General features: G+C 32.1%; 1 protein-coding gene across 1 annotated transcript; it reads right to left on the bottom strand.

The window, feature by feature from the left end:
* Window positions 1-173: 173 nt before the first annotated feature.
* Window positions 174-7,408, bottom strand: LOC110415855 (Transport protein particle (TRAPP) component). Its single transcript, XM_021427610.2, has 6 exons — window positions 7,229-7,408; window positions 7,066-7,134; window positions 6,526-6,623; window positions 3,619-3,718; window positions 2,357-2,539; window positions 174-646 (listed from the first exon to the last, which is right to left on the bottom strand). The coding sequence occupies exons 2-6, from the start codon at window positions 7,120-7,122 to the stop codon at window positions 524-526; spliced, it is 561 nt and encodes a 186-aa protein (XP_021283285.1). The 5' UTR covers window positions 7,123-7,134; window positions 7,229-7,408; the 3' UTR covers window positions 174-523.
* Between the last annotated feature and the right edge of the window lie 16,221 nt (window positions 7,409-23,629).

Here is a 23,629-nt window from a genome sequence, read left to right as displayed (position 1 = left end):
TTTTCTCAATTAGTATTTTATGGATAATTTTCTCTTTCACGAAATTAAGCTATTAATTTTACTTAATAAAATTATTAAAATACTCTTAATTTAAAGCTTATTTATTTATACTTAATATTTTTTATAATTTTTTTAAGTAAAATTAACAGTTTAATCTTTTATGAAAATAAAAATTATTCACAAAATACTAATAACAAAATTCATAATGTGCTAATTAATTGGTTTACAGCACGAGAAAAACAAGGTGACAAAGACAAACCCAAAACAAATTCCACTCAGATCATAAACAGAGATATGAAACGTTATGAATGCAGCAGCCTTAATAACATTTATATATTGGGAATATGGATAATCTAAACCTTCAATGAAAATGGAAAATCCATTCTGGTACATAACAGGCATGCAACTGTATATCAAGGCAAGTGTTTTTCAACTCCTATTCTTCATGGAGACATTGAGAACGATAGGCAAAATAATATTATGGTTAAGTGTGCATTGTCATGTCAAGGTCTAGGTTCTCTTATTACTCGTCGTCCTTGTACGGGTACTCTTCGGGAACTTGCTTCAAAAGTTTCACCTGCAGCTCATATGCATCGTCCCCTCTAAGCACATCACGGATCCAGGTAACTTCAGTCTTCATTGACACCTGAACAAACAAGGGATTTGCATAGAGATGAAAATAACAAAGATGATACCGATAGCTTGAGTTGGGGCTTTGGCATTAGAAGATAATAAGGCAACTAAGTGCAAGCAACTCCTGATTGTCTCAGTGACTAAATATTATAAACCAACAATGGGAAATCTGTCTGTTTTTTCTATTTCCCCCTCCTATTCTTTTAAGAAATAGAAGAATGGATTATTTGCTCCATGAAAACCACAAATGGTCAGAATATACAGGTTAATGTTTGAGGCCTGGCATTAAACAATAATCTGGATTGATGTATCAGAGACTTAAATAGCAAGACACATTCTTTATAAAAAAATATAGGTTGAACTTAAATGTAAAGGTAAGTATTCTCCCTCAATCATGGTAGAAGCATAAAACATAGGTTGAACTTCTATACAACACAAGATAAATTCTGTAGGCAAGGTTAAAATTGTCGGTAAACATATAATACTTTTATCTCTTCTTTTTTTTTTTGAGAGAGAGAAAATGGATTCGAATTCATACTCTTTAAGCAGAGACATCATGCACTAATTAATAAGCTAAATGCTCAGGTGCAATTAAATTGCTAGTAATTAGGAATAATTCACTGTATACAATACGTAAGAAGTTCTTGGCTTTCATTCATGATTATGAAAGATAAAGAAGTGTGGGGTTTAAACAAAAAGATAAAAGAGATGTGGGGTTTATAGATGTCCTACACCAATATTAACGAAAATAAAATAACCAATGACTAGACCTGACAATTTTGCATGGCATGTTAACATGACACAAAAGTGAGTTTGGATTTAAGGTAACCATATTTCGTGTATTAATCCTATCAACACATTTAAGACACAACAATTGTGTCTTAAACATGTCAAACATGCTTTAATTCGTTTAAAATCTATTTAGTTAATCGTGTTACCATGTCGATCCGTATAGTAAACCATATAAATTTTATCTTTTTTAAGGGAAGGGGAATCAAACCCAACCTTTTTAAGCAGGGAGATTATGCACTAATCAATAAGCCAACATTTGGATGTAAATTTTATCCAATTTTATTAATACATTGTTTCTATTCATAAATAGATTTTGCGGCGCAAGAATGATATGTGATGTGGCGAGGGAGTCTTCACTTTTAACTTTTTGTGTTTTATTATGTTGATAGATTACAAATATTACTTGGATTTTATTATGGTTCTTTCTTGTTGATGTCGATAGATTTTTCATATGTTTGATGGATTATTGTTTTGTTATAGTTGTTTTATGATTATTAGTTTTAAATTTGAATGATAGAATTATATTTCATTTTTATGTATGTTAAAATTAAATTATTAACAAAAAATTATTCAATTTATCATTTAATCATTTAAACAAGTTATCAGTTATGTCGTGTCATATAAAATTTAATTTGACTTGTTTAATAAACATGTTAAGCATGTTGTCTCATGTTATGCATTTAATAAACATATCCATGGGCGTTTTAAAACCTTGACACATTTAATTAATCATGCTGCGTTCATATTTACCCATATAACTGTTAACACCCTATGTTTACACAACATGGTTAAAACAAGCAAACATGAGTTGCCAAATCTACATATGGCTAGCAACCCAACCTTGGTAACTAATATCACACTAAATGCAAAATGGTAAAACAGGATCGTTGTCTTGAAAGTTGAAATTATATAATAGAAGGATGAGACTAACCATCTCTAGGGCTCCTCTTATGACTCCACTTAAGATGTTGCAATAGTAGAGACCTTGACACGTATCAGGAAGCTCTACGAAGTCTACAAGGGGATTATCCTCCAAAACAATGCTGCAACAGGTCCCATCAGCATCCCAATTCGTAACAGATGCAGTGACCCCAAGGAACATTTTGAAACCCACCTATATAGAAGCTTCATTAGGACTGACAGGATTTGGGGCCTACTTCATAATTGTTAAAAACAGAACTAAGATAATATTTCAATGGCTTCAGCACAAACAAGTCCAGCAAATATTCAAACCTAGGGCAATGTAAAAATATTCATAAATCTTCCAAAAGCTCACTTGTATTCATTAAGCAGTAAAAGGATCCAACTTAAAAGGGGGAAAACAAGGGCATCCAGTTCATAAAATGTATATGCAAGATTATTGAAGAGTTTTTCCCATCTTTCCATGCATGTGTTATTGTCTTCTTTCAATTTCAGAATTTAGATTCCACAGAACAAGTATGCCCGTAACATCATACATAACAGACTAATCATAGCCTATAATCTAGATCTGTTTGATTGAAGAAAATAAATTAGTGATCCAGCTGACATGTTGTAAAAAGCAGTTAATATTAATAGATAAAGTTTCTGGTAGAAAAGTAAAAAGATAAGCAACTCAGTCAAAGAGGATATTCCTACTGAGCTACTGCATCCATCTTTCGACGGAGCATGAGTGTTGTTTTATATTAAGTTTGTTCGTTTTCTATTTGGAGTCCAAGTAATTGTTAAGTCCTAAGTACTGATTTACTCTTTCTATACATATGTAATCTAATTTACTCTTTCTACTAAGATAGAGAATTATTATCAGATTTTTTTCCAGCAACCTTAGGTGTGTTCTTCTCTTCTTCTCTCTTCAATTTTCGTTTTATCAAGAACACAGATAAGAAAATTGTCAAAAATCCTAATCATCTAGCTATCCTACATCATCTGACAAGAGTTTAATCATATTTAAATCACAAGCCAAAGTTCAATTCCATCCATGTTCATCAATTAATTCAATCTACCAGTTCCTCTTTGCTCATTGTTTTTGTTCAGCTCAAAACCAAAAAGAAGGAACTAATAATGTTTAAAGAAAACAGAAAGCAAAATACGCACTACTCCAAATAGCTTTTATGAACAGAAGGTCAGAGAGCAACTTCAAAACAACAAAGAGTACGACTTATTATGAAACAATTGAAAGACCTTTGCAGTATAAACCTAATAATAATAGCAGACCTTTGCAATCACTTCTGCTGTCTCCTTAAAGTCAACACATCTGGACACATTAGATTTTGCCAGAAACTCATCAATTAGTCGAATTCCTATATTATAGCCCCTGCAAAGTAATCAAAGTAGTTAAGTAGTCTGAATATTGACAACATGTAAACAACTTATTAACTGAATTACATAAAATAAAATGCTATCAATATTGAGAAATCCTAGTAATTCATTACGCACACAATAAACAAGAAAGGTTATCCTTTTGGTACCCAAATTATAGTGAAACTGTCAAATTCATACTTGAAGTTCAAAAATTTGCAATTCAGTAGTCGAACTTTGCTTCCATTAAAAGTTACCTTTATCTAACAGTGTTATTCAAATGGTTGAAGTAGGCCAATAAAAATACACTACGTATCTAAAAATACCCTGTCATTTGACATTTTTATTTTTATAAATATTTTTTTAAAATGTAAAAATTAAAAATTTTGGAAAATGAAAAAAAGGAAAAAGAATTGTTGAAATTTTATCTCTGAAATGTAAAAAAAATAAAAAAAAAATTGCTTTTAATTTTAATTTTTGAAATTAAAATATAAAAAAATAGAAAACAAGAAAAAAGAACCAAATTGCTAAAAAATTCGGAAAAAAAAACAAAAAAGAAGGGAATCGGGGAAATAGAGGGAAAGAGGGAATGGAAGAGAGAGAGAAGGGAGGGGGTAAGGGGAGGGCCAGCCCACTACTGATCCGCCTCAGACCGACCAATCAATGCCATCCAACCATCCCCCCTCCCTTCTTCCTCTCTCTCTCCTCATTTCCTCTCTTTCCCCTCATTTTTCTAAATCTCCCCAATTTTTCTTTCTAATTTTTCTTTTTTTAATTTCAGAAATTAAAAATTGGCCAAAAATAAAAAATGACATGATATTTTCAAGCATATAGTGCATTCTTATTGGCTGTTTTTTTGCCACGTTACCCATTTGACTATCGATGTTAGTGAAAGGTGCAAATTGTTTAACAGAAATAAAGTTTGAGTATTTAAATCACAAATTTTTAAACTTTACCAAATCAACAGTTTCACAATAGTTCAGGTACAAAATATATAATTAACCCAAACAAGACTAAGAACATTGAATCTCATCACAATCAAGTTTCTAAATTTAGCTGACAGATTAAAAAGAAGAAAACACAACCAGGAAGAGACACTCAATTCAGTCAAGAATCTAAACAAAAGTACATAACTACTAAGATGATGCCTGTCCCCACCCTCCATCCCTTGTGCAGAAATCACAATCACATCCTATCCACTCCAAATTTCCCTCATCAGATGGTCAATAGCCAAGTCACTTTAGTAAGCACCAAGAAAGAAACAGCAGAACTAATATTTCCAGACTACAGAACAGTCCAACTACTACTATTCAACAGAACTGTGGTTGATTCTTTTTCATCGTCACCCAATCCCTATACCTGCCTCTGCACCACATCTACGGTGAAATTTAACCCAAAACCAATTTTGCCTTTTGATTGATTGTTATATCTTCCGCACAACAAAAAAGATACCAGTTGAAAACAGTCAACTATCTACTCTAGCTCCTTAATTTGCACTGTTCTTACAAAACCAGCATCCCAGCTCTCAAAAGAAAAAAAAATAATAGAAATCAGATTAAGAAGCATACAATGCTAAAGATGTCTCCCCTTACCAAATTCATGTAAATGATTCTCCTCCCATCCCCACTGGAGAACATAATGAACCTCAAAGCTTCCTTCTACTTACACCAAATTCCTCCCAAATCCCATGGTATCCCCTAACAGCAGAAGCAGATCACTATTTCTTTAAAGAAACATGTCAATGAGTTACCTAATCTCCTGGTCATCAGAATTCATAAATAAATAATAGAGCACACATTCTTCCCTGCAATCAAATGGCATCTAAACTTGTCTTAGAGCCATCACAATAATCATTTGCATTTCTTAATGGTAAGCACATGATGCTTAATTAAGAATAACTGCAAACGATCCATTTACTATATATAGAAGATTAGGCAACTATTGATATGGATAATTAACTAAAAAACAAATCCACTATGGACATTAATGAGGATTGAAGAAATAGTCTTGACTATTGAATATAATTGAAGATGTGGGTTTAGAATGCTCCAATAACTCAAGATAAAAGTGTAGAAAGCTCCAAAAACTGTGTGCAGAACCAACCATATTGTAACAACTTTTCCCTTTTCTTACTATACTTTTATGAACAGCAATTTTTTGCGTATCAATATCCAACAATGATAGTAAGATTTCTGGTTGCTCCCATCCAAGTCTAATTACCTAGCTTCTCATGTTTCAGCAACGGGTAATAATTGGTAAACCTTTGGTATAAATAGCCCACGCAACAATTCATTCAATTCAAAGTTTGTTGCCCTTGAGCCTACCAAGTAAATTTCAATTTTTCCCCCACCAGCAAGATCAAATATATTTTGGAGTATATGCAGCATAAAGTTTTTGCATTCCATGTAGGAGTAGGAAAGTTTTCCAGGGACTGTCAACTAATTGTGTTCACAAGCCAACCCTTCAACGCATCCAGTTGAAAGATTGGATGGTCTAAATGAGTGTGAGAGAAAAACAAAGATGCATGCAGATATTCATAGATTCATCGCATATACGATGCATAGATGAACCCAAATGTTAATGGGTTGGCATAAGGCTACTAACAAGATCAAAAAGATAGCAGCATTCAAATACAGTAACCTTTTTATACAATCAAAAATAGAGTCAATCGTCGGCAGATCAGGATGATCAAATACATAACAAGTATCCCACTTTCAGAACAATGACATGAAACCTATTGTAAAAGTATCCATTGGTCAAATGATTATAGCCAATAACTATCGAATGAAACGGAAAAAAGTTTGTAGAAAGGTAAGAGTGTACATTTGATCAAGCTGTTTGTTGACCTCCTCAACCTCCTCCAGATCAGTAAGCAACTGACGGACGATTGCTCCATAAGTCAAAGTGAATAGTTCTGCATTCTACACCAATTCAAATTCCAAATATCAGCAACATATCAGTTATATACAGCAACACAATCGGCAGTATAATTTTCACATGGTTGCCAAAAATATATTATAGAGATTCTTTAAATCAAACTTAGAACAACCAGATCCCCTCCATTCATAAAATTCTCTGCTTCTATCTAGCCGTAAAGACTGATGCAGGACATAAGAACAAATCAAAATGATAAAAGAAAATGAAACGAAATTGAACCGTCAAAACTTTTACGGATAAAATGTTGCTTTTATTTTTCTTTTGCAATTTTTCAAACGAGAAAACGGGAAATAAAATTAATGAAATGGGACCAGACTCCAAGCACGCAGCGCTTTATTCTTCTTCTTCTTTTTCTTTTTCCTCCAATTTCCAAACAGAGTGAGAATTAGAAAATTTAGAGAATTTTTTAATGCCGTTCTATCTTACCACGCGTTCGACGCTGGCGAAGATCGCATCACCGGATCGAGGAGCCGCGGGAGCCATTTCTCTTAAGATCTAATCAATTCAAATTCCTAAACTCAGTTCAAATCTAACTAAGAAAAAGTTTATGCGAAGTTTTATAATAACTTAAATCCGAAATAAATAATACCTAGAAATGCTCAAACGGAGGGAGAGGCCGTGAAGAAGAACAACGACGAAGAAGAACGACTGCGGCTATGGCGGTGGCCGGCAGAAGCGGCAAAGAAGAACGCCTGTTGCTACGCAGGGGAAGAGTAAGGCAGTGACGACGAAGAAGTGAAGGGAGTTTTCTGTTTTTAATTTCGATTTTTTCTGTTATCAGTATATGAAGGATTTTTTTTATTTTTACAAAGGTTATTTTTTTCTCTTCGAACATATTTTTTATTTACTTGAATGCCATTGTCACGTGCCTGCTCAAATTTAAGTTTGACCCGTGCAACAATTATGAAAATAGAGCTTATGTAAATTTTAAAACTTACAAAATAGTAAAAATAAAAAAAAATTAAAAAAAAGCTTTTGAGAAATAAAATGTGTTACAAATGAGGAAAATTGTCCTATTTATAAATTAATGGTCTCTTTTATTGCCTAAGATTAAATTACAACATAGAAATAAGATAATATAAAATAAAAGATTTAATTTAAAGAGATAATATTCAAATTAAATTCTAATCTAATATAGTAAATTTATATCTAAACCTAAATATACATTAACAAATTTAAGAATTCAAATTAGATTACACTACACGAGTTGACTCTGTTGTCTATCTTATTTGGGTTTTTGGCTTGTCTAGAGTACCTTGCCTATTTGGACTATTGTTTGTTAAGCTGTTTAGCTTGCTTGGACTAGTCTGAACTCTTAGATCGTGACATCCTCCCCACTTAATCCAACAATGCCCTCATTGTTGAGAGATGCACTTTTACATTGCAATCATCTTCTCACATGTCTTTGCCTCTAACAACTTCATTTTGTGCACTTTTAGCTTTGCATACTTCTTTAGAATGTGTTGTCTCTTTAGGCATTTCTTGTTTAAGCTATTTGGCCTACTTGTTGGGTTTGGGCTAGTAACTTTTATGCTGTGACATTGTCCCCTACTTAATATGGCAACACCCTCATTGTCCCATGGAAAAGCTCCACTTTGTCTTAGAATTGCCAGAAGTGCTCTGTTGACTCCCAACTTGTCTCATTCTTTGGAAGCCTTTTCCATTTCACTAAATATTGGTGCCTCGGTCTATAATTCTTTTGCCTTAGCACTTTATGGGCCAACACTCACTCCATTTCTCACTCATAAGTTGCCTTGATCCTTATCGGTGCTTTGTGGCTTACCCTTCTACTAGGATCATGTTCATTTACATGGTAAGGCTTCAACATACTAACATGAAAAATTATATGTACCTTCAACTTGGGCAATAACTCCAACTTGTATGCCACCCTTGTGACTTTCTTTAATACTCGATAGTCCCTCGTAACACTGAATTAGTCTTTTGTGAACACCTTTATTTTTAAGCAATTTTACCATCACTAAGTACCGTACTTGGAAAAGTATTTTTTTTAAGACTAATCGGCCTACTTTTTCATCTTTTTGGTGGTTTTGTGTAGGCAGGCTCAAGTTAAGTCTAGTTGTTCTTACCAAGCTCGAGCATGTTTGTAGGCTACAAGCGCTAGACTAGTGTAACCTACTGCTACAATACTTGGCATGAGAGGTTGTTGTCCTGTCACCAACTCGAAAAGGCTTTGTTTGGTTGCCTCACTCCACTATAAGTTATGGGAAAAGTTTGCCACATCTATCCACCTTGGCCAATTAGTTTGCAAGCTAAGCATAAAATAGCGTAAGTACATCTCTAACAGGGCATTCACTCACTTGGTTTGCCCATCTGTCTAAGGATGAAAACTTGTGAAAAAGTTTAACTTGGATCCTATCATTCTGAAAAGTTCAATCAAGAATCTCTTAGTGAATCATCCATCCCTGTCACTTGCAATGGTCAATGGAACACCTCAATATTTAACAACATACCTCATGAATAATCTTGTGTCCTCCTCGACTAGACATTCACAACTAGCAGGGATGCAAATGGCATATTTAGAGAAACAATCTACCACAACCATGATGCACCTCAATCCATCTACCTTTGGCACTCCCATGATAAAGTCCATACTCTAGTTTTCCCATGAGCAATTAGGTATAAGTAATGGTTGAGTAATCTTGCCATCTTTTTCTGCTCCATCTTGTCTTATTAGTATATCAGACAATTTTATACATAATTCTCCACATCCTTTCTCATGTGTGGCTAATAGTAGCTCTTCTCTACTAATGCCAAAATGTAGTGCATCCCGAGATGTCTAACCCAACTTGAATCATGGCACTCTTTTAAGTTTTCCTTGCGCAATCCCCCATGTTGCGACACATATAACCTCTATACGTTGGTGTAAAAAATGTCATTTTGGACCCAAAATTTTCTAGTTTTCCCATCTTTGATGTACTCCATCAATGATTGTGCTATAGTATCATGTGGTAGTACTTCCTTGATGCATGGGACAAGCACCTTGGGCTTCATTCACGGTTGCTAATGTGGTCTTCTTATTAAGTGCATTGGTCACAAAATTTGTCTTACCAGGCTTGTACTCCAATCGATAATCAAATTTTACTAAAAAGTTTTACTAATGAGCTTATTTGGGATTGAGTTTTTTCTGGTTTTGAAAGTATAACATCGTCACATAATATGTTATTACCACAAACAAAACCCCAAGTAGGTAGTGTCTCCATGTGCAAAGGCAATGCACTATTACGATCATCTCTTTCTCTTGTATTGTGTACTTTTGCTAGGTCTCATTGAGCTTGTGACTCTCAAAAGTCATTAGATGCCCCTCTTGCATTAACACTCCTCCAATGGTAGAGTTTGATGCATTGAGGACCAATCAGCACCAGTCTAAGAGATCAGGGAATCAAAGGTGTAGCCAAGTGAGGTAAGTCGAGGGACATGATGTCACGTATCTACATCAATAAGGGACAGAGCGAGTCTTCGATATATAAACATGGGTCTTCTACCACTTATTAGACATGTTTTTTGGGTTAAGAGTCTGGGCTCATGATTTATAAGCTTACTTAAGCTTTATTTTCAAAGCTTAAGACTACTTGGAGTTTGGCTTAAGTTCCAACCCGTGACATTTAGTATTAGAGCAGACTCGAATCTTCACTGATATGGGTTCTTATGAGAGATACAAAGGTTGAGGTAAACCCAAACTAGTATAAAAGTCCCTCTCCTCTATAAGTAAAGAGCCAATGCAATGAAGGTGTTGCACAATTGGGTGGGGTAGGGCCTTCCACCACCTATCAAGCATGTTTTTTTAGGTTGAAAACGTGATTTCATGATTTATAGGCTTACTTAAACTCTATTTTCAAAGCTTAAGGCCATTTGGGGTTAGGCTTAAGTTCCAGCTTGTGACATTTGGTATCCAAGTAGACTCAAATCTTTACTAATGTGGGCCCTTATGAGAGATACAAGGGTCAAGGTAAACTTGAATTAGCCTTTCCCATACGGGTAAAAAGCTACTGCAACAAGAACGTTGCACAATTGAGTAAGGTAAAATATCACAAATCTCACATTCGTAAAAGATAGGTTAAGTCTTGGATATATAAACATAGGTCTTCCATCACCTATCAAGCATATCTTTTAGGTTGGAAATATGGGTATGTGATTTATGGGCTTATTTAAACTCTATTTTCAAAGCTTAAGGCCTCGTAGGATTGGGCTTAAGTTTCGATCTGTGACATTTGGTATCAAAGTATACCTAAATCTTCACTGATATGAGTCTCATAAGAGATACAAAGATCGAGGTAAACCTGGACTAGTGTAAGAGTCTCTCTTTTCTACGAGTAAAGAGCCATCGTAATGGGGGCATTGCATAATTGAGTAAGGTAGAATGTCATAGATCCCACATCCATAAAAAAAATGGTAAGTCTTGGATATATAAACAAAGATTTTCTCCCACCTATTGAGCATGTCTTTTGGGTTGGAAATGTTAGTTCATGATTTATAGACTTACTGAAACTATATTTTCAAAGCTTAAGGCCATATGGGATTAAGCTTAAGTTCCAACCCGTGCCATTTGGTGTTAGAGCAATTATGAATCTTTGCTGATATATGGCCCCCATGAGGCATACAATGGTCAAAGTAAACCTGAACTAATATAAGAGTTCCTTTCTTCTAGAGTATAGAGCTAGAGCAATAGGAGCATTGCATAACTGGGTAAGGTAAAATGTCACGAATCCCACATCAATAAGAGATGAGGTGGCTCTTAGATATATAAATATGAGTCTTCCACCAACTATTAGGCATGTCTTTTGGGTTGGGAACGTGGGCTTATGATGTATAAGCTTATTTATAAGGTTGTGTGGGACTAGGCTTAAATTCTGACCCATGACATAACATGGGTCTTCTACCACCTATCAAGCATGTCTTTTGTGTTGAGAACATGAGCCCATGATTTATAGATTTACTTAAGCTTTATTTTCGAAGCTTAAAGTTGCATAAGGTTAGACTTAAATTCCAACTCGTGACATTTGGTATAAAAGCAAACCCAGATCTTCACTAACGTGGAGTTTTCATGAAAGATACAAAGGTCGAGGTAAACGCAAACTATTGTAAGAATGCCTCTCTTTTACAAGTAAAGAGTTAGTGCAATGAGGGCATTGCACAATTACGTAAGGTAGAATGTCACAGATCCCACATTAGTAAAGAAATGAGATATAGCTTGGTATATAAACATGGGTTTTTCACCACCTATCAAGCATATCTTTTGTGTTGAGAACATGAGCCCCTAATTTATAAGCTTACTTAAACTCTATTTTTAGAATTTAAGGTTGCACAAGATTAGGTTTAAGCTTTAACTCGTGATAGTTATCAAGTTTCAATGTATAATATATATCCAATAATTTCTTATAATGGATATTTTGCATTACTCGATCTAACTCAGTAAAATTAAAATATTTTTATAATTGGATTTATGTAAGATTTGAATAACAAAACTATTATTAATTATGCCTTTGACTAGAATTCAAGTAAAAATTTAAAATATTAATTATCTAAATATGATTATAAATAATAATTTTAATTTTATGTATTATTTTTTATTTATAGATTAAAGATAATTAATATAATACTTACTAAAATTTAATATTTATTTTAAATATAATATTTAATTCTAATTATTAATATATATAATTTTAAATTTATTTGCTTGAGGTTTTTTGCACATCATATTCCTCACCATTGCTATAATTTATTTCAATGGTTGGAAGGAAAAATTCCTTTGCATTTTGACATATTAGCTCCATATATATAATAATATATTAGCATTAATGTTTGTTGGTAGAGATAGTCCATCAAAAACCTTGTCAACAATAAATGGAAACCATTTCCCAAGGTTTGTATCCTTAGCTCCCAAGGGAAGGATAATTTTCCCCAAACACTTTTGACTTAATTTTTTTACGATACGTTTAGTTCGTAGAATAGAATAGTTATTATGTAAAAATATAATAAAATAAGAATAGAATAGAATGATTATTATGTTGTTTGGTTCATAGAATGGAATAGAGTAAGAATTGTTATTATGACTTATTTTAATATTTAATTGATAAGAACAGCTTTGGAATAACCAAAGAATAAATGAGAAAAAGACAAAACTATCCTTTATTATAACATTTGAATTATTTTTATCAAAAGATGAAAATACTTATACCAAAAGATAAAATACCCTCACCTAAAATATAATAAAATATTTATCCTAAAAGAATAAATTACCCTTGAATATAATTTAATCACATATTTATATCAAAAAATCAAACTTACCTTGAACATAGTTTAATGATATTTTCATAAGAATATAAAACAAAAATGCCCTATATATATATATATTGCTATCAAAAAATTTCTATGCTTGAATTATGGGTTATATATTTATATATATATATATATATATTTGAAATTTGGTTTGAATTCATAAGTAAAAATTACCAAAGCTACCTAAAAGATAGTAGCTGCAAACACCATTCTTCTCTATTCTCAATGCCCAATGGCAATAGTAAATTTGATAGAACAAAACCTAGTTGCATATGAGATATATAAACACCCTACACAATCCCATTTTACACAATCAATATCACATAGCAATCAATTAAATACCAAAAGACTATACATAAAAAAACTAAAAAACAAAACTGTACAAATAAATGCAATATAATCAAAAATAAATGCAAAGCTATATTAGAACACCTATGGCATAACCTGGGAGACCACAACATAAGGTGACCACATTCAAAAACATATTCAGCCACAAACCAAAGACCCATTTGAGCAACATAGCTAAGATCATTTAAGTAGTTAATGTGTTAATTTGCATGAAGTTTCATAAAAAAAATTATTTTCATAAATTAAAAATCGGTTCTCAAACTTATAATATGTGAAGGTTATCATTCATCATCATTTGCTTACTAAATATAAAAAATAATATGGTATCATTCACAATCTACATAGGTAAAGTTTGTATAATTTGATATCATTCACCATTCACTTACTAAATATTAGAAATAATAATATTCATCATCCATCACATAAAATTTATGTACAAAGAAAGCCAACTATAGACAATTAGTCCCACCAGTTACAAGATCCCAACTCAAAGGTTTGAAAAGGTTACAAATTTATCATTTGGCTTTCTCAAAAAGTTTCAAATATGTCATTCAACCCCATAGCTAAAAAGTCCCAACTACAAGGTCTCAAAAAGTTGCAATTTCCATTAACAAACCTTCTCAAAACATTCCAGACCAGCCATTCAACCCCACAACAATAAGGTCCCAACTACAAGTCTCAAAAAGTTGCAGTTTCATCATCTAGCTATCCCAATTTAGATATGCTAATTAACCTCATAATTAGCATTAACATCAATTACAAAGTCCAAAAAAGTTGCAATTTCAATAACTTACCTTCATAAAAGGTTTCAAACCTATTTGAGTTCAATGATTAGCAAGAAACCTCAATAACCACCTAAGTCTTCGAGTAGGTGAAAGACTTAAAAACACAAGCATTTGATTTAGATAATCTAGAAGTTTTTTTAAAGCAATATCTCTTTCCATCTCTATCAATCCATTTACCTCACTTAAAATCCCATCCAACTCTTGAACTTTTTATTTGATGGTTACCTCCCCAAGACTCTTACTCAACTCTTTACTAACCTCTTTTAAGTTCTCACCCATTATCATGGCAACTGTAATACTTGATTTAGAGGTACCAAAGTCACTGACCTTGTTTAACCTTCTCTTTTTCCTTGTTGAAGTATTCTCAATTCTAGAAGTTGATGTTTGAGGTTGAATAGTGGAGAATTCCACTTCATTGACACCATATTCATATAAACCATCACCTTGAGTTTCTTTATTTATCCCATCGTTACCTCTTTGCATTTCCTCAACAATATTTGCAACAATTTAAGCATCTTTTCCTATTGCTCGATCCTTGGCATAAATGCCACTAAGCTCATTAAAGAAGGAAAAACTTCTTTTTCTGATAAAGGCAATTTCTTTGTGACCCTAAACAATAAAAACATAATACTATTAATTATATTAATAATAAAAAAGTAAATAAAAATCCTTAAACAACTTTAAACCAAATACTTACCAGTATGTAAGAGTCTTATACTTGATTTTAACAGTAACCATGTTCCTTTCATCGTCCTACCCAAATCCGTTGGTATGATTCCTTTGTACCATATCATATATAATTGTCCATTATTTTTTCAAAGTCATAATCCTAAATTCTATATCAGATTTGGCCTTCAAGTTTGAATTTGGTAATTTTGTTACAAACATTTTTTTAAGCTTAAACAAATAACCACCTCTGAAATAGAATTGGCATTATATTTTCCTATATTATGCAAATCCTTGATACATGAAACTAGTGCAACATCCTCTTGATAATTCCATTTTCTTTTTATTGCTTTTGAACTTTGATAAGCAAAGGCTGAAGATGCAAACATCGTTTTCTACCATACAACTAATGTTGAATTGCAAAACAAATATGTATAAACATAACCAATAATATATTAAAACTCGTCAAAATTGAATTGTAAAACAAATAATTATAGTGCTAAGGATATATAAACATAACCAATAATATATTAAAATTTCTTAAACTTTATTCACATGATAAAATGTACAATATAAGCAATAACAACAACAAATAAAAAAATAGTAAAACAACTAATAATAACAAAAGAAAAAAGAGAACAACATATTGTAACAACAAAGGAAATAACACTAGAACAATTCTTAAAATAACAAAATGCCTAACAAATGTCAATTTCCATTTTGCATAGATGTTTGTCATTCATTAAACATTTGTTTTGCTACTTCCAATCTCTAATTACTCCAACCATCAATCCTCAATTGTTTCATTCAAGGGCAACTTAATAACCTCAAAGACCTAAAGCTAAATATTTAAATGAGACCTTTTTTATTGAAATTAAGAAAAAAATTTTATTAAAATTTTTAGCTAAATTTCTAATTCAATAAATCAACTATCATATAAAATAGAGACAATTAACAATATAATATAAACTCTATATTAAGTAAAAAGGTTTGCAAAGATTAGAATAATAGTACTTAATTGTTGAATGCTTATTGCAAATAGTAAATGAAGCTCACGGTTTTATAAAAATAATAATATAATAGACTTTAGACCTGTCAATATGGGCTGGCCCGGCCCAACCCGGCCCTAGCCCTTGTGGGTTGAAAAAATATGGGACGGGCCGGGCCAACCCATATTTTATACGGGTTACAAAATATTCAGCCCAGCCCAGCCCTTGCTAGCCCATGGGCCGGGCCGGGCTAGCCCTGCCCCCCTCCTCCGGCTCCCACGAGCCTGCTAACTCGTATTCGTCTTTTAAGACAAGAGCTCCTAGGCAAGGAGGGACTTTTTCTTCTGTCTGTGCGGACTGGCAGCAAGGAGTCAACTGAATGACAAAAGCATCGGTTGCTTCCACTTGTGGCTTGCTTTCAAGAGTTTGACCGGTAAAGGACACCAACCGTCCTACTGCACAGGGGATAAAAAGAACCTTTCCGCATTCATCTTCTCTTAAGCGAGATCAGATCAGGAAAAAACCTCTACGCGCCTTTCGCCCTGCGGCCCTGCCCGCCCCCTCCGGCTCCCACGGCCGAGTCCCGGTTCCCCCCTGCGGCCCTGCCGCCCCTCCTCCGGCTCCACGAGTCCCGGTTCCCCCTGCGGCCTACCCGCCCCCCTCCGGCTCCCACGAGTCCCGTTCCCCCCTGCGGCGCTGCCCGCCCCCTCCGGCTCCCACGAGTCCCGATTCCCCCTGCGGCCCGCCGGGCTGGCCCGTGCCAACCCGGATCAGCCCTCGGGCCTAAACGGGCTAACCCGTTTAGGCCCGGTTTTAATACGGGCTTAAATTTTTAAACCCAGCCCGTCCCATATTTTAAAAAAAATGGGCTGACCCGACGGGCCAAGCCCATTTTGACAGGTCTAATAGACTTCTTACATATTCTTTTAAGGGAAGTTAAAGTTAAAAAAAAAAAGAGCAAATGAGGAAAAAAGATTTCAAAATGGATATTATAAATTGAAAAAAAAATCAATTTTATATATAAAAAATAACTATTGGAGATAATTAAATACGTTAATTGATTGAAAATAGAAGACATAGTTAAGAAAAAAAACTGTTAGAGATCATTAAATATATATTAATGTTAGTTGATTGGAAATAACCAAAATAATTGAGAATTAATAGTATTGTAGGGATTAGGAAGTGATAAAAGATTTAAATTTATTACACACATAATTAGAGAAATGAGAAAATATGGTACTTTATTAATTATCTTGACTTTTACATGAGAAATGAGTCAAATAGTTGAGAATTAATAAGAATGTGAAAGAGAGATAAAATAGATATTTATTAAGTCTAAGAGAATAGATAGAAATTTTATTAATTATCTAAAATTTTGTATATTTTAAATATAATTAATTATATTTTATTATTATAAAATTAGAGACTTATAAAAACTTGAGGCCTAAAGGCACAACTTTGGTGGCTTGACCCTTGAGCTGGCACTAGTTTTGTTTGTTTGAATGTTTTCCACTAAATCAACCTCAATAGGATCAAAGCTCATCTCTCTTCTAATAAAATTATGAACTAAACAACAAGCTATAATAATCCAATTATGTATCCTAATTGGATGAAATGATAGACTGTTAAGGATACCTCACCTCATTTTTAACAAGCCAAAATACCTTTTTATTATATTACTAGCAACTACATGTTTCATATTAAAAAATTCCTTAGGATAGCTTAGCTAATGGCCTTAACACTATTTATTCAAATGATATCATTGACCTATAAAAGGTGTAAAAACACGCTTACAATTTGTATAACCTGCAACAATTAGGTAATAGCAACCTATATAAAAAAAACTAAATAAGTTATTTATTTAACTTAGCATAAAAATATAGTAAAAAATCTGCAATATCTTCTTATTATTATAGGAAAGCTTACCATGAGGGACTTTAAGTCCATCTCTCCTCCCTATTGCATCTTGAAGAATTTTTCCATCAACTGTAGACCCTTCCCAACTAAAGAGAACGGAGACAAATTGCATATCAAGTGTACATACACCTAATATATTTGTTACGATTTTCCCTTTATGAATTCGATATTTAGGTTTATCTTCAGTTAGCACCTTAACCTTGATATATGTCCCATCTAGGGCATCTAAACAATTCTACAAATCAAAGGTAATGAACTATTATAAGTAAACCTATCAACATCTTGTATATATAATTACAAACATAATAGGATAACTAATATACCTTAAACCACTTCCATCAATTATCTGTGGAGTTTGTTGGAAAGGACTCGAGTTTCCTAAACTAATATTCTTGCAATTTCATCACTTCATTTAAAATATCACGAAAGTGCCGATTGACTGTCTCACCTAACCGTTTAAAATTTAAAGTAATTACTCAATTCTTCACATGGTGAGCAATAATATATAAGAATATTGTTACCTATACATCTACAAGCATGTTTTCTATTGGCTATATCCCCCCAATCATTTCTAGCATTTCACATAATCTAAAAAAAGCATGTTTATTCATTTTAATTATCGAAATACATAAACCATCATTATCATGCATAAGTTACTTTACACACTTTCATTGTGCATAAAATTCACTGAATAAGGTCTAACTCTTGGCCTATAAGTAGATAAAGCTAACATTATTTACAACAAAGTAAAGAACCAACTAATAGCATGACACATCTCCATATAAAATTTATATAGAGCTATTATCTTTTTTTGCCTTTCAGCATCTCTTCTTAAACTCAAATGAGCCATGACTACAAAATGTAAATATTCTAATATATTTTACAATATACAAAAAATAATGAAAACATATGGACAAAATAAAGCAATATTTTAATTAATTAGCAAACCATGCATTTTGGTTAGACACAGATATACTTAATTTATAACTTTAATTAGTCAACCAAGCAAATAAAAATATTTGTTATCAGCAAACATCATCAAATAACTAAAATAATTCTACATATGTAGAAAATAACAGAAATAACAATTACAAAATGAAAATGAATATCCAAATAGACATATCAAGCCTAAATTATGCCCATATGTTTGAGTTTGGCATGAGTAGTTTTCAAGTAAAAGTTTTTTTTTTGTGGTTTTATTGGGTAGGCTAAAAAGATCTTCCTTCAATTATTGTGCATATTTCTATTTTCTTTGTTAATGAAGGGAATAAAAAGGCGTTTCTTTGGCTTAAAACTTGACAAAAATAGAGCCTTGAACATAGCAAAATATGCGGTTTAGTAATTCACTTATTTATGTAACTTGTAATTTTAATTTTTGACTTAAACAACACAAAAAAAGTAAAGATGCTAGAGCTTGCATCTAGTACTTACGAATATCATTTGAAGAGTTTGCCTATTGACTAACACTGTAGTTTCTTTACCCTAATTAATCTTATTTTAATATGCACTTTTGTAGGATATTTGAGCTCACGTATGACTTTTATCACATAATATTAACAATCTCTACAACATTACTGCTGGTGTTCTCAATATAGTGATTAAACATTTCTTAGGGCTCATCTTGTTTTGCATTTGATGCCAAGCCAACACCCAGAAATTTTATAGTTATAGCTTTATTACTTATTTTCATGTCATACTTCAGAGAGCAAGCCACTACACCTGAATTTTATACCTTTAGAAATACTTGAAAATTGCTAATTAATTTTTTTCAAATCTTAGAAAATGTATATTTCTTGCCTTGGAATAAATTTATGTTATAATTTTAGTTAATATATATACATTAATACATGTGGGGGGGATTTTATGCTTTTTTTAATGGAATCATTTGTTCTTAGTTTCTTATTGTTTATGCATCAAATTTAAAGAAGCTATAGAGTATAGTAAAGGGGTTTTAAATACTTATTTTCATAATTATTTTCTTTTAAAAAAAATCAAGACTTTGTTTTTAATAGAGCTAACATGCAACACAACATTAACTTGGGATGCAACAAGGATATAGCATACTTGAAAATAAGTACTGAGTTTTATAATAGAAAAAAAAACCCCAAATGTGGAAAAAGAAACAAGTATCTAAACCAAGAAACCCATCTATAGAAACCAAGAATTTTGCTACCAAAACCCTTGAAAATCAAACCAAAAAAATAATTTGTGAAATACCAAACAAATAATCCTAGTATAAAAAGAGACCAAAGTGACAATTAGATAAGTATTTCACACCACAAGCAATGAAGGGTGAAGCGAGAAAGCTGGTGGTAGTAGCAACAGAAAGATGAGAGAGAACGAGAGGTGGATGAGGAAAAGAAGGGAGAAAATAAAAGAAAAAAAGTTTATATATGGGTAGAGTTGTAATTATTTCTAATAAACGGAGACATTTTCATTTAATAAAATTTTTAACCTATTCCATCAGCAATGGAATGGCTAATAATAGGTGCGAGGGCGAAGGGAGGGAGAAGAATGGCAAAGCTCATTTTTTGGAGAATAGCCATTCCAAATAGTATAACGAAACCATACAAATGTTTTACTATTTTGAAAAAATAAGGTGGGAATGGCTTAGCTATTCCCCTTTACCAAACATGTTGTTAGTGTTGGACTTCATAACTTGCCTCTTATGTCTTATGTTTTGCATCAATTCTGACTTCATCTAGCTCCATTAATTTACCCAACATTATATCATTGCACATAGAGTAACTTAACAGCGGTTTTCTTAGAACTTGTATGAGCCCTTAAAGTATCTCACAACAATTCATGTTGAACTCTTGAGGTATCTTCAACCATCTTCTCAATAATATTCTTTAAGACTATATTCATTGCCTCTACACATTTATTAACTGTCTGATCATTAAATTACTATCAAAGTTAGGTTAGAGATATTTTCAAAAGAAGAAGAAGAAGAAAGATTAAAAGTGAAATGTGAATATAATACAAGAATAATATTAGTATTAGTTAAAGTATTACTCTTTTTTCTCTTTAATTTGATAATCTAATCTATACAGCATGTTTGGTTTATGAAATAAAATGATTATTTTATGAGAATTGAATAGAGAAAGAATAAAATAAAAATAATTCTTTTGTAGTTTAGTTCATGGAATGAAATATGGTAAGAATTGCTGTTATGACTTATTTCAATATTTGTTTGATAAGAATAGCTTTGGAATAACTAAAAAATAATTAATAAAATTACAAAAATACCTTTCATAATAATAAAATTTATTTTCATAAAAAACAAAAACACCCTTTATTATAATTTCATAAAATTTCTACCAAAAGTTAAAATTAACCTTGATTATAATTTAATCACATATTTATCTCAAAAAAATAAAAATACCTTTGATTATAATTTACTCATATTTTTACAAAAAGACAAAATTACCCTTGTCTATAATTTTTATTATTACATGTTTATGTCAAAAGACGAAGTTATCTTTGACTATTATTTAATAATATGTTTATAAAAATACAAAATTAGATTTTACTATACTCTAAATAAATTTTTATCAAAAAAAAATAGAAGTTGAATCACCTCTTTTCTATTTCTCTATTGGATTGATTTATTAACATGTTGTATCTTTACATACATAGATTTAAAAACACCTCTTAGGAAGAAGTGAAAAGATTAGTCAAACTATTGATTTTAACAAACATAAGCTATATATTACTTACATTTACAAATTTTGATGAAGTAGTAGAGTAAGTAGTGATCCCTCAAAATATCTATGCTAACATATAATAAGAATAGAAATACCTTGCCCCCATATTATGCCTCTTTCAGTGCCTCATGCCTATTTTTATGTTTGCGTTATGTAGTTTATTAAAGATAAGTAACAATAAGGTTCCACTCACATTAAAAAAAGGGGGAGGGGTATAATGAATTGTCATTTCCTTTTAAAGTTAAAAAAAAAAAAGAAGAAGAAAGTTGTAGGCAAACTTTTATCCATTAGGTTTTAAAAAACACTAGGCTATGATTCTTTAATTAAATTTGATGTTAAGGGTAATCATTGGTGGATTGAAATGGGTCAATGCGCATCTCGGATGGCGACGAGGAACAAGAATTGGGATTATTGCAATAGCAATGTGGTTTCCTTAAAGTCAAAAAGGATGAAAGGGTGTTTGACCATGGTGAAGGAGTGACGTTCCATACTTTACATCGCCAAAAAGTGCCTTATCATGCTTTTTTACTAGCATAAATATGGCAAGTCTTGATGATTTTCATTTTCTATACATCTTTCTCTTTCATTTTCTTCTTTTAGTTCATTATCTTTTTAAATTTTTCTCGATGTTCAAATTGAAATGTAAAGAATTTTGAAACTTTCAATTAGCCCCACAACTCCTTTTCTCCATCAACACTAGAACAGAGAGAAAAAGTCAAAGCTTTTCAAGACTTGAAGTGCAAGTTTGAGAAAGTATATGTTTTTCTCTTCAATATTAATGTTTATTACAATAATGATTATAGCTTTTTGGAATGAGTTGTTTCTGAATGTTTAGGAATCCAATGATTGTTTCTTATAGATGTTAATTTTAGTTTAAGTCTTAACAATTCTTTGATTCTTTCTGGGTGGCTTAATTTTGTTTCAAAGTGTTGGAACAATAGTTTTCTAAGACATATTGATGGGTTTCATAACAAAGAATCCTTTTTATTAGAAACAAAGAAAGTCTATTCCTCTAGTATTGCTCAACCTATGTTGTGCCCAATCCATAGACTAAAACTCAAGAAATTAATATATCTTTTAGAAATACTAGTCCAAATGGAAAAGAAGTAATTAACTGTATGTTCCATCCAAGGCAACCCTAGTTATTCACTATTGGTGCTTATTCATTAATCAAGCTTTATTGTCACTAGAAATACTTGCAAGGTAGTGTTGTGCAATAGAAAGTTTAATACAAGGATGGGATACAATTCTCATTATGATTTTGACTCCTACGTATGAGTGGACAAATGCACTTTTGATAGATGAGGAAGGCCATTGAAACATGTGCCTCCTCTATAGGTAGTAATGTGAGCAGCATATAGAATTATTTCTTAATGAAATACTTGATTGTTGAATCTATGCCTATAAACAACCTATCTTGAACACTCGACATAAAAAGCCTAAGACTTGTCGAGTAGGGATGCATCCCTATTTTTTATTAAATAACCTTCCCATAACCTATCTTTATCTATCTAGTGTATCACCACAACCCTTGACTAACTAAGCTTCTCTAAATGGATTGTTTTTCTAACCTTTTGTTTTAATTGTTAATCATATTATTCGTGTTGTTCCAGATCTCAAATATAGAAAATCTTATAGGGGCACCAATATCTAAGTCATCTACGAGACAAAAAAGTGTTAGAAGGGCTCGTAGACTTCAACCTGGGAAGTGTTACAAGTATCTAATTATCTCATGAAGTTAAAATTCTTTCTGTAGAAGAAATCAAATTGTCAATGACTAAGTTCTTTTGAGTAGCTGCCAAGCCTTATACAGAAGAGTATTTTGTCAATGAAATATCTGCTCAAGGAATCCAGCTAGATTGGAGTCAATTAATTTGATGTTTATTCTTTGATTCTTTACGTGTCATGAAAGTCTTTATAGCAATCATTACATTTCTAGAAGATTTATTAGAATTATGAACAATACAGTTGGAAATTGATCATCATATATAAGAGGATTTCATCAATTTGTGTTAAAAAAAAGTTACCTTGTTCAAGAATTATTCATTTTAATATTGAAAATGGAAAAAAATAAAGCTATTTACAATCTAGAGTTATTCACTTCCAATAGTATTTTTATAATCAAGGGAATGAAGAAATAACATAAAGTGTCGAATGAAAGATTGGTAAGCATATTCGACAACCCCAATTACACATCAATTCCATTATTCTATAGTATAAACATATGCTAATCTTCTAAACGTTTGGATGCAAATCTTAAATATCTCTCATTTATCTTTCT

The sequence above is a fragment of the Theobroma umbraticum genome, unplaced genomic scaffold (assembly GCF_002168275.2).
Source record: "Theobroma umbraticum cultivar Fairchild unplaced genomic scaffold, ASM216827v3 scaffold_147.0, whole genome shotgun sequence".
NCBI lineage: Eukaryota > Viridiplantae > Streptophyta > Magnoliopsida > Malvales > Malvaceae > Theobroma > Theobroma umbraticum.
The sequence above is the reverse complement of the archived record's forward strand: the minus strand, read 5'-3'. Positions and strand labels throughout refer to the sequence as shown.

Coding starts and splice junctions, on each gene's coding strand:
- LOC110415855 (XM_021427610.2), bottom strand. CDS start 7,122: ATGGCTCCCGCGGCTCCTCGATCCGGTGATGCGATCTTCGCCAGCGTC. Junction 6,624..7,065: donor TCGCCAGCGTCGAACGCGTG/GTAAGATAGAAC, acceptor GAATTGGTGTAG/AATGCAGAACTATTCACTTT. Junction 2,540..3,618: donor CAGCAGAAGTGATTGCAAAG/GTCTGCTATTAT, acceptor GCTTCTATATAG/GTGGGTTTCAAAATGTTCCT.